Source organism: Pungitius pungitius, chromosome 16 (assembly GCF_949316345.1).
Source record: "Pungitius pungitius chromosome 16, fPunPun2.1, whole genome shotgun sequence".
NCBI classification, from domain to species: Eukaryota; Metazoa; Chordata; class Actinopteri; order Perciformes; family Gasterosteidae; genus Pungitius; species Pungitius pungitius.
In genome coordinates this window covers 3,468,211-3,482,033 of record NC_084915.1, presented here as the reverse complement: position 1 = coordinate 3,482,033, position 13,823 = coordinate 3,468,211, and the positions used below count along the sequence as shown (strand labels likewise).

Below are 13,823 nucleotides of genomic sequence, written 5' to 3'. Positions count from 1 at the left end.
ACAGTGTGGCTGTATGTAAATAATACGACATATGGAGACACTGAAGCACACTGAAGCACCGAGACAGATAAAAGCACCTGGACACGACACAAAGTTTTCAGAAGAGTTAAAAGGAGTTAAAAAGAAATCTGGTGTCACAGCAGACTATGTTCACTAAAGCCAAATCACAAAGCCTGGCTGCTGTTAAGGCCAGTTTTATTGTGGCAGCAGAGGTTGCGAAATCAGCCCGGCCCTTTACCGAGGGGGAATTTTTTGCGACGCCGTGTGCCCAGAAAAGGGCAAGCATTTTTGAACGTGAGCCTAGGCCAAAACACTGTTGCGGACCGTGTGAGTCACCTTGCTGCCAATCTCCAACAACAGCTTGTGGGAAAGGGCAAAGATTTCATCGCATAGTCCGTTGCTGCGGATGAGAGCACAGACACTTCTGATACTGCCCAACTGTCAATTTTCATCCGTGGAGTGGACTCAAGCCTGTGCGTAACAGAAGAGTTTTTGGGATTACACCCAAAGCATGGCAGAACTACAGGGAAAGATCTCTTTGAAGAGGTGTCCAGATGTGTAGATAAAATGGGGCTGCCGTGGGATAAACTTGTGGGTCTGACAACAGATGCAGCGCCTGCGATGTGCGGTCAAAAGAGTGGATTGGTGGGGAGGATTCGAGAAAAGACTAAGGAGGAAAACGTCACAAGTGAGTTGACAGCTTATCACTGCATCATACACCAGGAGTCGTTGTGTGGCAAAGCCTTGAAAATGGAACATGTGATGAGCATCATAATATTAGCGGTTAACTTTATCAGAGCCAATGGTTTAAAACACCGCCAGTTCAAGTCTTTTCTGGAGGAGTTAGGTACAGAATATGGTGACTTGCCCTATCACACAGAGGTGCGATGGCTAAGCCAGGGTAGGGTGCTGGAAAGATTTTTCCAGTTGCGTGAGGAGATCTGTGAGTTCATGGAAAGCAAAGGGAAAGGCACAGCAGAGCTCCGAAATAAAATGTTTCTGTGTGAAGTGGCGTTCCTGTGTGATATCACAAGCCACCTGAATGCGCTCAACCTGCAACCTCAGGGGCGGGGCCGCGTGCCATCACTGACATGTACGCTACAGTGAGGGCATTTAAAACCAAGCTTTAAACCCAAGCTGCGCCTGTGGGAGACGCAGATGCTGCAGGAAAACTTGAGCCATTTGCCACACTGCCTAACAATGAATGATCAGGTCGCTGCCTTCCCAACTACACAGTTTGCTGACAAACTGCATACTTGGTGCTGACTTCACACAGCGTTTTGGCAATTTTGAAGCCCAAAAAAGCAGTATTGAACTGCTCAGTAATCCATTTGCAGCTGACGTGGAAAACGCACCATCAAACCTCCAAATGGAGCTGATTGAGCTCCAATCTAGTGACACACTGAAGGCAAAATATGAGTCTGTGGGCGCTGCAGAGTTTCCATGTTTCATCCCCAACACAATGCCCCAGCTGCGCTCCCAGGCTGCTCAAACGGTCTCTATGTTTGGCAGCACTTACTTGTGTGAACAACTGTTTTCTTTGATAAAGATGACCAAAACTTGACACCGGACTCGTCTTACTGATGAGCACCCTCACTCCATCTTGAGGATTTCCTCAGCTCAGAGCCTGACCCCAGACATTGATGAACTTGTATCAAAGATGAGACACCAAGTGTCTGTCTCAGACCAGGGAGCATCACAGAGCAGCAAACTGTGCTTTGACGTATTTTCAGTTTTTAATGTGGTTTCATTTTTTTTCTCTTGCTACTACAGGACATCTTTGAAGTAAATTATGTTTGATTGTTGTTTGCCTGTAGAAACTGTTTCCACTTGAAATTACTCTGGAAATAAACTGCCGATAGAGCCATAAGCAATTAATGAAACGATGAATTGAAATGATTTTATTACTTTTATTTTAATTTATTATTTTTATTTCAGAATTAATGTTTTATATGTAATACTCAATAGGCCTTGTTAGTTCCAGGTTCCATATGTGCACTACGGTTCTTTCATAAGTTTTCAATAAACATTGAACCCATCTGGACCTTGACTTGTATCAATATCTTTATTTCGACCCACTGTGTATTTGAGTTTGACACCCCTGTTGTAACAGGTCTGTGTGGCAGCTTTGAATCATCATTCTGTGCAGATTATCTCAATAAATAGCAAATAAGTAAATAATTGCGGTGCCATATTTTTGCATTTCCTGTTCTAATTTCAGACTTCACTTGATGGACTGGATGGTTCCAACAAAGATGAAAGGCAGGGACCTCCATTTATTTTTCAACTTGTGCTTTCCAGTAAAACCAAAGTTTCTCAGTAGCACTTGGTCTCCAGCTACCAACTTGTTCCTTTACAAACTTGTCATATGTTCTCGTTTGGCTGGTTATTCTTGCCAGCAGCTTCCGTGGCAAGATAGTAGGCTTTGTGCTCATAAACATATTGCGGGTATGGCAGACTCCTCAATCCCTCTAAAGCAAATATCTATGTATGCAAGTTTAACTTCCTAACATCTGTCAACAATAATCAATCACTTCAAATGATGAAGGCACTACAAATTACAAGGTAGTGCAAATTGAAAAACATACTTTTGTGTACAACCATCTAGCTCACCATTTACAGTATAAAGATATTAAAATTGAGGTTGGATTGTCACTTCCCTCCCATCGAACTCTGACAGCATTACCTTTGTCCAAGACACTTTAGTGTCAGCCGAGGCACTCTTCTCCATCATCACGGACAAGGTGTCCCCTTTGCTCTTGACAACCCTCCCAGTGGGGGTCAGACTTAGGTCCATGTCTTAGGAAAGGAAACAAGAGGATGCTTTGTTGAGTGCTAGTGGTTGGCTGCCACTCATTGCAGGCTTTTGTCCCAAAGTTGACTTTGGATCAATCAATTTCTGAAAATAATCCTTAGACCTCTTTAGAACCAAGCCATTTTTTAGGCCCATGCTCGCAAACTGCATACCCATGATTAAAAAAGAATATACCTGTGCAACCATAAGGTCTATTTGAATAATCTGTGTCATAATAAAGGGAACACCTTTGAGGTTGTATCCAGATGTGTACATATAAATATACATGTTGCAGGTTAAGAGAAAATGGCACACTGTAAAAATAAAAAGTTTCAGGTTTTCCTTTAGAATTATAGTATTATAGATCTAAACCTCTACCAGATCATAGCACAATATGTTAACATTCTCTCTGCAAAAGATAATTTTGTGAAGTGAAGTACACATTTTTAGAAATTGTTTGGGTAGAGACAGTATAAGCAATCAACAATTCTTTGATTATTTTGTGCCAAACTGTGCCATTTGCAATTGTTTTTCTCAAAAATAACCCAGACTTATGTATTTTACCATTTAATAGCTTGAATATACTCCAGCCCCTGCAACCCTGTATGAAGAATAAGCAGCTTCGAAGATCGATGGATAGAATAAGTATTATTTAACAAAATATAATAAAAACATTTTTTTACGATGGAACCCTTCATTGAGAACTGATCTACAAGGGAAATCCCATTGTATTAAGAGAATAACACAAATATAAAATAATGCCCACATGCAATGTTTTAAGTAGTTTTCCACAGAACATCTTTAGATTTGGTAGTGTGGTGTTGGACGCAGATATGAACTTTCTAAATAAGATTCACATCAGTCTTTTAAATAATTACTATCTAACTAATAATGGTAAAAATAACAAAGTCAACATAAATATTACTCAACCTGTATCGTACGAGTGCTTTTCTTCTTTCTACAGCTGTAGATGAAGCTCATTTTATACTCCAGAATATGTGGGTATATACAAAAAGATTTCTTAATTTTTTTACATGTTACTAAAATAGGTAAATGTTTAGCTGCTACCTGCCAGAGGACATTCATGTTGGTGCCAGCCAACTGAACAAAGCAACAGCCAAGCTTCTTTTTCTTCTACACCCAGTCACAAAACATGTCTTAGTTGGATGGCTACTTTATTCTTTCATAATATACCAACCAAATGAATGAATGGTTCTTTAAGATTAGGTTTAAAATGTGTGAAACGCACAGAGTGTAATATGGGACCTGGGAAGAAGCCATACACAAGGGAGAGCTTGTGTATGGTTTGATGGAAAAACACTTTTGTTCACTTCTCCTTTCAGCCAGGCACCTACTGATCTGCCTCCCTGCCAGGCTCCGCTCACAAAGTTTAAATTTGATTACTATTACTCTGCTTGCATGACTCTATTCATAGTGAATAAGAGTGCGGTGTTATTTATAGGAAGCAAATCCATTTCAATCAAGGTGGGGCGACTATGGTTCTGTGGCTAGAGTGAGTTGATGTTGTTAATCAAATGTCCTGTATATATATGTATGCATTTGATGATTGTTAAGAGTGTGGGGAATTATTGGACAAGCAGCCGTGGAATCAGGCAAAGGCAAAGAGAGTATGACCGTTTCATTACAACATTCTAACCTCTCCAAGTACTCACAGCTAACAACGATGCTTTGGGATGCCTCCATTTTCTCGTTGTCAGCCAGTGAGCATTTATATACACCCTCTGCCTCTCTGCTGATGCCGGCCAAAGTGTAGGTGTCTGAATTTTTCACCAGCATTTTCTGGTCCTGGCGAAGAGAAAGGAGCAGGAGGAGGCACTGTTAGCTACTGTCATTCTGAATGATGAAAAAAGACAGACAGAATAAAGACAAAAGACATTTCGTGGAGAGATCCACTTGATAACCTAATATGCATAACAAACGTCAGATTCATCAGGCATGCAGAGATTTTTAAAACAACATTAGTAGGTACAAAATTAGATATAGAATCATCACCTATTCAGGTTTACTTTTAGGTTGAAGTTTGACCTCTGACTGACCTTGATGTGGAAGTAAAAAGAGCTGGGTGGAGGGTTGCCATCAGCGTTACACTTCAGCGTTACGTTATCTCCTTCCACAATGGGCCCCTTGGACGAAATTTGAAGGCTCACCTTCTCCGATGGATCTGAGGAATTCGGAGGGCAATTTAGGGAAAAGGGAAGCATGCCTACCAAAGCTTAAAAGATAATTAAAAAGAATCCCTTCCACACTGAATCAATTCAACCTTCAAGCAGAACCGATATAGGAAACTATCAAATAGTCTTTTATCACATTTCAATGGGAACCCTCTCATACAGCAGGAGAAATAAGTATTGAAACATAATTTCAGTAAATATATTTCCAAAGGAGCTATTGACATTACATTTTCACCAGATGTTGGTAACAACCCAAGTAAACCCAAGAAATAAAGTTATGTGTAATAATGTAAAATGACACAGTTGAAATCAGTAATCAGTAATTAAAAACCAATCCACACCCTTGTCAGTGCAAATTAATATCAGCTGTTCAGTCCCAAATGATGGCCTACAAAAAGGTCTCATTGCCAAGGTGTCACACAAGACACATCCCGTGATGGGTAAAAGCAAAAAGCTGTCTCAAAACCTTTGCAACCTAATTGTAGCAAAAAACAATGATGGCATTGGTTATAGGCGCATTTTTAAGCTTCTGAATGTTCCAGTGAGCACTATTGGGGCCATAATACGTCACTTGACTTAAGTTGCGTTCACAAAACCACGGTGCAAACTATTTGCGCTGCGAGTACGAGAGAGCCCTGCTCATATTTTAGGCTTCTCTCTTTAAAACCATATGAATTATTTGAACCGTATCTTAAATAAACCACGTGAAAATATAAATATAACAAATTTCCATGACTTTTCCAAAACTTTTGTGATTTTATTTTTTTCCATGACTTTTCCAGGTTTTTCATGACCGTACGAACCCTGTCATATGTGTACAGACTGTAAAGCTCTCAAATCTGTAATTTTGGGTTTACCAAAATAAATAGTAATGAGTTGATGCCACTCAACCTGTTCTTCGCAAGTTTAGTATGGAATGCCATTTTATTCAAAATTAAATAAATGAATAAATACATAAATAAATGAAATATGCATTTGAAATACATCGTGAAATAAATAAATGAGGCAATAAATATATAAATGTTAAATACATTTGATAATTTCATGGTACTTTTATTTCATAAGTACACATTTTTTTTATTTCATAATGGCACTATATTTCATAATGGCACTTTATTTCATTTCACGTTCTTATATGCAAATCAGGGGGCGTGGCTATCTCTCACATTCAGAACAGACAACACAGCCGTGTGCAAAAAAAGGCTGGCTAAGGGACGTGAGAGTGTTTACATAATGGAAGACATCGGTGGGCTCCGAGATAGCATGCTAGCATTAGCAGATCAAATCGATCAACATGGGTTATCTGCAGATACATAGATATATTTTGACACATATTGAGGGTTTTTTGGAAATACAAGGGCTTGCGGTTCCCACTTCAGCAGCACTAGGTGGTGTTTGGTTGTAGGTGGTAGTGGTGGTGTTGGTTTCCATCCTATCAAGGCGGTTGGCAGCCGCTCTCAATAAGTCTGAGATACTTTTCTCAGACATTTTAATGAATGAACCAGTACCTTATCTGCTACTACAACCACAGACAGTAACTATATAAGAAGGCTACAACTAACCTAGCCTATTTCTAGCCCTTTCACTGCCAGCCTTTTTTTGCATACGGCTCTGTTGTCTGTTCTGAATGTGAGAGATAGCCACGCCCCCTGATTCGCATATAAGAACGTGAAATGAAATACAGTGCCATTATGAGATACAGTGCCATTATGAAATAAAAGTGCCATTATGAAATAAAAAAAATTGTACTTATGAAATAAAAGTACCATGATACATACATAAATATTAAATACATTTAATCATTTTAAATGTATTTAATATTTATGTATTTATTGCCCCATTTATTTCACAATGTATTTCAAATGCATATTTCATTTATTTATGTGTTTATTCATTTATTTAATTTTGAATAAAACGGCATTCCATATTAGGGATGTGGTCATGAGCATTTTGTTTTGCCTTGAAATCCCCTAGTCCTCAAACCTGAAACTACTTCGCTCGACTCAAATGGCATTTTTCTTCTGATGTCCCTTTTTCCTTTTATAAAGTACTGGATTGTTACTGAATGCATTTGGTCATTTGTCAAACACCACAGATAAAACAGTCTATTTCGGAGCATAATTTTCTCTTGACAATTTCTATGATCAAATACTTAAAGGGGTTTGTTGCATGTTCATGCCATTCAGTTTACATCTTGAGTTGTTGTCAAAATATCATCACTTAATTTCATCGTATTAGACATTTGCATAAAATTGTCATAATTAGAATATATATTCTTGAGCCACCAAACATTTCAGTAGTCTAGAGAAAAATAGTCCCTGTACCTGTAAAACAGCATTGGGTCTCCTTGAAAGATGTGGCACCATCTCATTCATTCACATCGCTCATGACGTTCACCAATCTAAAAAGATTCTGAGCTACCCATCCGACATTGCCATACACTACAGGAAGTGGTGGGGGCGCTATCGCTTCTTTTGTCTACATGCACCAAGGAAAAGAAGAAGTTTATCAAGTTGAACGCGGGAGCTGGAAAAGTGTGGGAGTATTTTATTAGCGAACCAAACTAAACAGTACAACGCATTACCTGCAGAACAGAGTGTTTCACGGCATCACCACGGCAACGCAGGAACATTTAAAACGCAAGTGTGCTGGAGCAGCCCTAATTGCCCGAAACTGATCATTTGTGGTGTTTACGGTCATTTTTTGGCCGTTCGCCACAGAGCTAAAAGCTGAAATGTCAACTAATGGACGAGCAAAATCTAACCTGTTACTTTGAGTGCGCAGAGATATGGAACGCTTGGGTCAATGAACAGCAACTGTAGATTATCGCTGAATAATGCACACCCCGTGATTATTTGTTTCATTTGGCCTTTCTGTATGCACATGAATGTGTGTGTGTGTCTGCTGTAGCGCATGGTGGCTGCGCTATCTTCCACTCACAGTGAACAGGGAAAGGTCCCAGCTCTTCTTCCTGACTGCTCAGCTGGTGTTTGGACAAGCAGGTGAAGACTGCCACAGCGTCCTCCTTGGAGGCTGCATACTGGAGGGTGGACGCGGTGGTGGACAGGCCAGTGGCAGGGTCCAGCTTTATGCTTGGGGTGATGACAACAGCTGCAGAGGAGTGGGGAGAAAATATTTGATTACAAAAACAGACAAAACACTACAGTGCTAGTGCAATAAACGTAGCATTCAGCATTCTTTGGTTCAGCATTAAATGTTTTCTGTTGCGTCAAAACCAGTCCAGATTGTGTAAAGTTAGGAATCACAGAAAAGTCTCTGTTTACAGCCTCTGTTCCACGGCAGCTGTAAGAGTAAAATATTTGGTTGTTTATGTTTTTATCCTTCAATGCTGTATTCTCTTCACACAGGGCTAGTCGAACACTTGATTTGTTTCTATCGGACAATTGAAACAACTCAATGTCAAAATACAGTCGATCCACACATTCCCTTTTTTCAAGTTGTGCATTTTTCCCTTTTGAGTTAAGGCGCAGGGGGGGAATTTGTTACACCTTAACGCACCCCCATTTGAGAATCACTGGTCTACGGTATGATTTATTTCTTTCCCCTCTCACCCAGGGGGAGGACAGCATCCAGTGGGACGAATGGATAGTTTCACTGTGCGTCATTGTTACCTTTCCCATCGGCTACCAGGACCTTTTCATTTTTTTTCCATGTGATCGTAGCTGCGGGGTTGGCATGCCTCGCAACACATGTTCCAACCTGAGAAAAACAAAAAAACAAATGGTGCTCAGTCATGCTCACAGGACTGTCTTATTTGAATTTCTGCCATTGAATTGAGCATATTAAGAAACACATACTGGAAAAGCGGATAGTACATCTTTATTTTATTGAATCCGTTTTCATCGGGTTGTTTATGGCTTACGGAATCGTTTCAACCGCCACACTCTCACAGATGAATACATCAACTTATCATATAGTAGTGTAAATATTATTATTTCACCCATGATAAGAATAACGATGTGCTATGTTTTTTTCATAATGTAGGGCCTGTTTTCCAACCTTAGCAGGAGGAAGGTGGACGGAGGCCAAGTAAGACAAACAGCTTTCTCCTTTAGGAATAAAAATGTTTTTGTGTTCTTAAACACACTGTTCCACTATCTCCTGCTGCATCATCCGGATTTAAAAGGTCATTAATGGTAGCAGAGATCTGCTGCATATGAACCCGCCTACAAGTTAGTGCCTTTGAGCCTTCTTTCTTCTTTCAGGGGATCCAACACTCACACAGTTCAGTAGAAAAACTTTAAGCATCTCATTTAAGGTTTTATTACCTTGTTGAAAAAAGGCATTTATTCAATCTTACACTCAAAAACATTGTTGTAAAGTCTAACCAGTCTTCTGCTGTTGGCCCGTAAATACAGCAGCTCCACCTTAGAGACCCAAAGAACCACCAAGGGCAAAGCTGCAGTCATTTATTTTGACAACTCAGTTCTTCAACCTAACAGCTATGATGATGTTCAACAAAATATCTGACCCCAAATGTGTACCCCGGGTGTGACATAGCAACTTGTAACTATGTAACTGGAGGAGGCTGAAAAATAAATGGAATGAACATGATCCTATCTGGACTGTGTCAATGTGTCATCAGAACCGCTCAGTTACATCCATGTCACACAGATGCTTAGAAATAATGTTTACATGTTCACTGTACTGCAGTAACCATGTTTCACACTGAGTATGATTCCTCCACTGAGTCCGAGACAATAGAGCTCAACCCGAGTCAACTATGGATAAACATGGTGACTAGAGGATCTGCAGCTTTATACTAGATGATCTTTGGTTAAGCTTTGAGTAAGGACCACACAATCTTTGGGATTAGTTGATCGTGGTAGATTTCAGTTGATGGGATGATCTCAAAAAAAGGTAATATTTTTTATGCATTCATTTATGATTGCATGTTTTTCACTAAACAGGACGCTTAGTGAAGGTGGAGTCAGATTCCCTTAACACCGTGGTTGTCTTTTCCTAATTCCTCATGCATTCTCCCAATCATCTTTTCTTGACCACATGACACGTGAAGGAATAGTGGTTAGGAATAGATGTTAGAAGGTCCTTATTTTGACTATTGAAATCCAGCCTTAGCTTCTGTTTCTCTCTCTCACACACAAATTTGCTCTCTCAATAGCAACATTTGTGAAAGAAAATTTACGACAACATTTAAAAAATATCTAATATATCCAATGTCTTACTACATTAACAACCGTGTTTGTATCTTCATGTCTGCATAACAGCTGCATCATAGTATATTATAAAACATTTAATACAAGTTGAGATACTTCTTATTAAAACTAAATGTGCAAGATTAAAGTGTCGCCATTTAGTAGAAAAGGTAAGAAAAATGAGATGACATTAACTCTCTAACCAGCAGCATTGCTCACTTTATTTCTGTAAAAAGATCGGTTGGCTTTGGTAATCTAATAAAATAGCTTCTTGGCTGATTCATGGCTGAGACAGTTCAGGCTTGATGCAGTCTTCACCACTTTACTTTCCTCTCTTTTGGAATTCCACTTGCATATGAATCAGCCATGGCCTCCATCATTTTCCACTTGCAAGATCAAAGATTAAACTGAAACCCTCACTTTTTTCTTTCCTACATCTCTCCTTGTCTCCGGGCCTTACCCCAAAATGCTCAAAGTTCTTCAACAAAAGGTGATTTGTTAAGTGGGAATACCAATGGAGGCACTCACTCAACCATAATAAATGCATAACACTGTGCTCTGCTTCAGATGACCACTGGGAATGTGGCCTGCTTTTTGAAAGTTAAAAAGATGCTTATGTAATTGTGTGTGTAAGTGTGTGTGTTCAGGAATTAAAACAAACATCAAAATCAGAAAAGAAACTTCCAATGTCATTGTTTATCTTATGAAAGTAAATATTTACATTTGGGTTAACCTGCAATTGGGACACAACACTACAGGTACCAAAGCCAACAGACACAATTGCATGAGCAGAATTTAGGACAGCGTCACACTTCTAGACCACAGAGCATTAAAATGTAAAAGCTGGAGGGAATCATACCGTTGTTGCTCTGTCCTTCTGCAGTACTTCAGACTTGTCCATAATCTCAACAGAAGATGGTTTCTCTGCAAACCCAAAAGCAGTCAATCATGTTTGGGAATCACAAAAAGAGGCTCAGTCAGGGTTTTAATAAAGTGGTTTGGATGTATCATCAAGAAATATATGGGCAGTCAGTCAAACTCCATAATTGTGTTTATTATTGCAATGGTTCTGTTCATTTGAAAACGACTTAATGTGCAATCAAGATAGTTTTGCTAAAGCGTTTATTAATTTTCAGGGCAACAGTATGCACTTCTGTAACACAATTATTCTAAATGTGATTCATTAAAGTAATATGTACATGTATATTGTGATAGTTGTAATTTTGTACTTCTTTTGAGAGATTTTGACCTGAGAAATATCTCCTTAACAGTGTATACTTATATACTGGTCTGCTGCAGTCTTTACACTCATCTGAAAACATTTAATTCAGATTCATACAGTGTTGGAGTTTAACAGAAATGTCTCAGACATTTCCTACAATTGTCTGACATCATCAGACTGAACCCACAGACCAACATGGGAAATTGCTTGGAATCTACGTAAAAAGATGCATGGTGAGAAAAACAAACATTTGCATCACATAAGCGGTAGACCCCCAAAAGACTGCAGACATACTTAGCATTAAAGCTAAATTCTTTGAAGACAACTCAATATTAATACTGTACTTTCACATCACTCTGAGCAGAATATCTCTGCATATATATATATAAATATATATATATATATATATATATAAAAATGGCAACCAGCGAGAAGAACCATTCTTTGACTGCAATGAGCGACGCCTAGCATCACCTACAGCTAGCTTTTTTTTTTCAAAGTAGACCTAATCTCTAAAAATGAATATCTTCTTCTTTAGATTCCGGGCAGACGCTTGGCAGCGGTAAACAATTTTTTTCATTCGTTCATTCGAGATTAAAGAATACATCTCAGACACAGGTGTCAAATTCAAGGTCCACGGGCGGGTGCAGTTCGGCACATAAATTGCATTTCTATAAAAGTAGCTGCTATTCCTAAAAAGTCCACTGGGGCTGAGCACATGCGTTAGACCGGGGACCAGGTTCACCAACGTAGTGCTGGTAGATCCCTTCCATTGAAGAAAAAAAATAAAATAATGCGGTCTCTTCTGACATACGAGAGGCTCATTGCCGTGCTGTTGTTCCGTTTGGTTACGGCTACACCACTCTTAATTATTATTATTTGGGCTAAAAGCCCTAGCGGGCGCCCCCCCCCCCCCCACCCTCCCCTGTTGACCGGCCAATCAGTAAACATATTTTATTATGAAAAGAAAAAATACTTTTAGGCGAGCCAATGAAAATTCAGCAAGCAGAAGGCAGAGAAGTGATTAATTTGTGCACCTGGTGGCACTCCTTCCCCTTAAAGCGTGCCTTTCTTCTCGCTGGCTGCAATTCTTGAGCGTGGAGAAATAAACCACTTGCAAAAGTAATGTGTGCTGCTTAGGCCTCGACATTAATATTATTGCTCACCAGCCACTGTAGCTAGTGGTTTTCCAAAGTTACTAGCCACTCAGCTATTTCATTTCAGCTATTTTACAATCCTTTCAAATGTAAATGACCACCGTTGTCAGATGCACCCAAATAAATACCCAAATAATACAAGATGGTGCACCTTGGTACTGCACTCTCACTTTTGCAAAGTAACCATTTTAGCACCAAGAACAAAAACACACTGGACCACTACTAACCTGTACTAAAGGACTCGTATCGCGCAGCCCCCCGTGCAACTTTGGCACTCTCTGAACCATTGTCTGGTCGATCTTCTCCCAACCTACAGGCAGAAATTGAAATCTGCAAAGCCTGTGGTAAGGACTGGAGAGAAGGACCAATGATGCAAAGATGGAGCTACAATGCTGCTTTGCCTCCACTGATTGGAGTGTTTTTGAGGCTTCTGCTACAGACCTGGTTGGGCTCATCGACAGTTTTTGGGAGGACATGCGGGTGCCAACTAAAACCTTCTGCACATATTCAGGCAGCTTTGTCGGGCCAAAGAGGAGGCCAAGAGGTGGGGACAAGATCCTGTACAACCCGGCCAGAAACTCACTGAGGACGGAGATCAAGGTAGCTAAGCTCACCAACTACAGGATACAATCCCCTCACTGAGGACAATCACCAACTGGCTGACGACCTGAATGTGTTCTACTGCAGGTTTGATAAGACATCTGTACGGTGGCCGAGAAGGTTCAGACAAATACAAAAGCCACAACACAGCCGCAAATGCAACAACACAACGCAAACGCCACAACACAAAATACAAAAGCCACAACACAACTGTAAATGCCACAACACAAACGCCACAACACAACCGCAAATGCCACAACACCTCAACACAACACGAATGCCACAACACAAAAGCGAAAACGGAAGTAGCTAAGCAACTGCCCACAGGAGCGAGTGTATTTTGGAGGAACGCCCACGGAAACGAGCGTATTTTTTAGAGATGAGCCAGATACTCGGCTGAAACGATTATCCGGTACGGATAAAGCACTTTTGCCGAGTACGAGTATTATACGAGTAATACGAGTCAATATCTGTGCTCGGATTGAATAAAAGTCCTCATTGGGTAGCTGTCTGTGTCTGCGTTCTGTGATTGGCTGGTAGTCACAGCGCCCCTCCCCTACACACATACTGTTTGTTGTGTTGCTGTGTCCCGCTCGGCTCACACACACAAAGAACAAAGTGAACAGCTCTCTCTCCCTCTCTGTCGTCACGTTCGCAGGTCTTTCGCCATAAATTTAAAGG

General features: G+C 40.1%; 1 protein-coding gene across 1 annotated transcript in view; it reads right to left on the bottom strand.

Annotated features, from left to right (window-relative positions):
* Window positions 1-2,617: 2,617 nt before the first annotated feature.
* Window positions 2,618-13,823, bottom strand: part of LOC119215400 (CD166 antigen homolog) — a 47,675-nt gene continuing 36,469 nt past the window's right edge. Inside the window, exons 4-9 of the mRNA XM_062558189.1 lie at window positions 11,023-11,087; window positions 8,619-8,706; window positions 7,927-8,097; window positions 4,852-4,976; window positions 4,468-4,600; window positions 2,618-2,799 (exon numbers count right to left, since the gene is read on the bottom strand). Of these exons, the coding sequence (XP_062414173.1) occupies window positions 2,633-2,799; window positions 4,468-4,600; window positions 4,852-4,976; window positions 7,927-8,097; window positions 8,619-8,706; window positions 11,023-11,087 (749 nt within the window). The 3' untranslated portion in view covers window positions 2,618-2,632. The remainder of the gene's footprint in view (window positions 2,800-4,467; window positions 4,601-4,851; window positions 4,977-7,926; window positions 8,098-8,618; window positions 8,707-11,022; window positions 11,088-13,823) is intronic.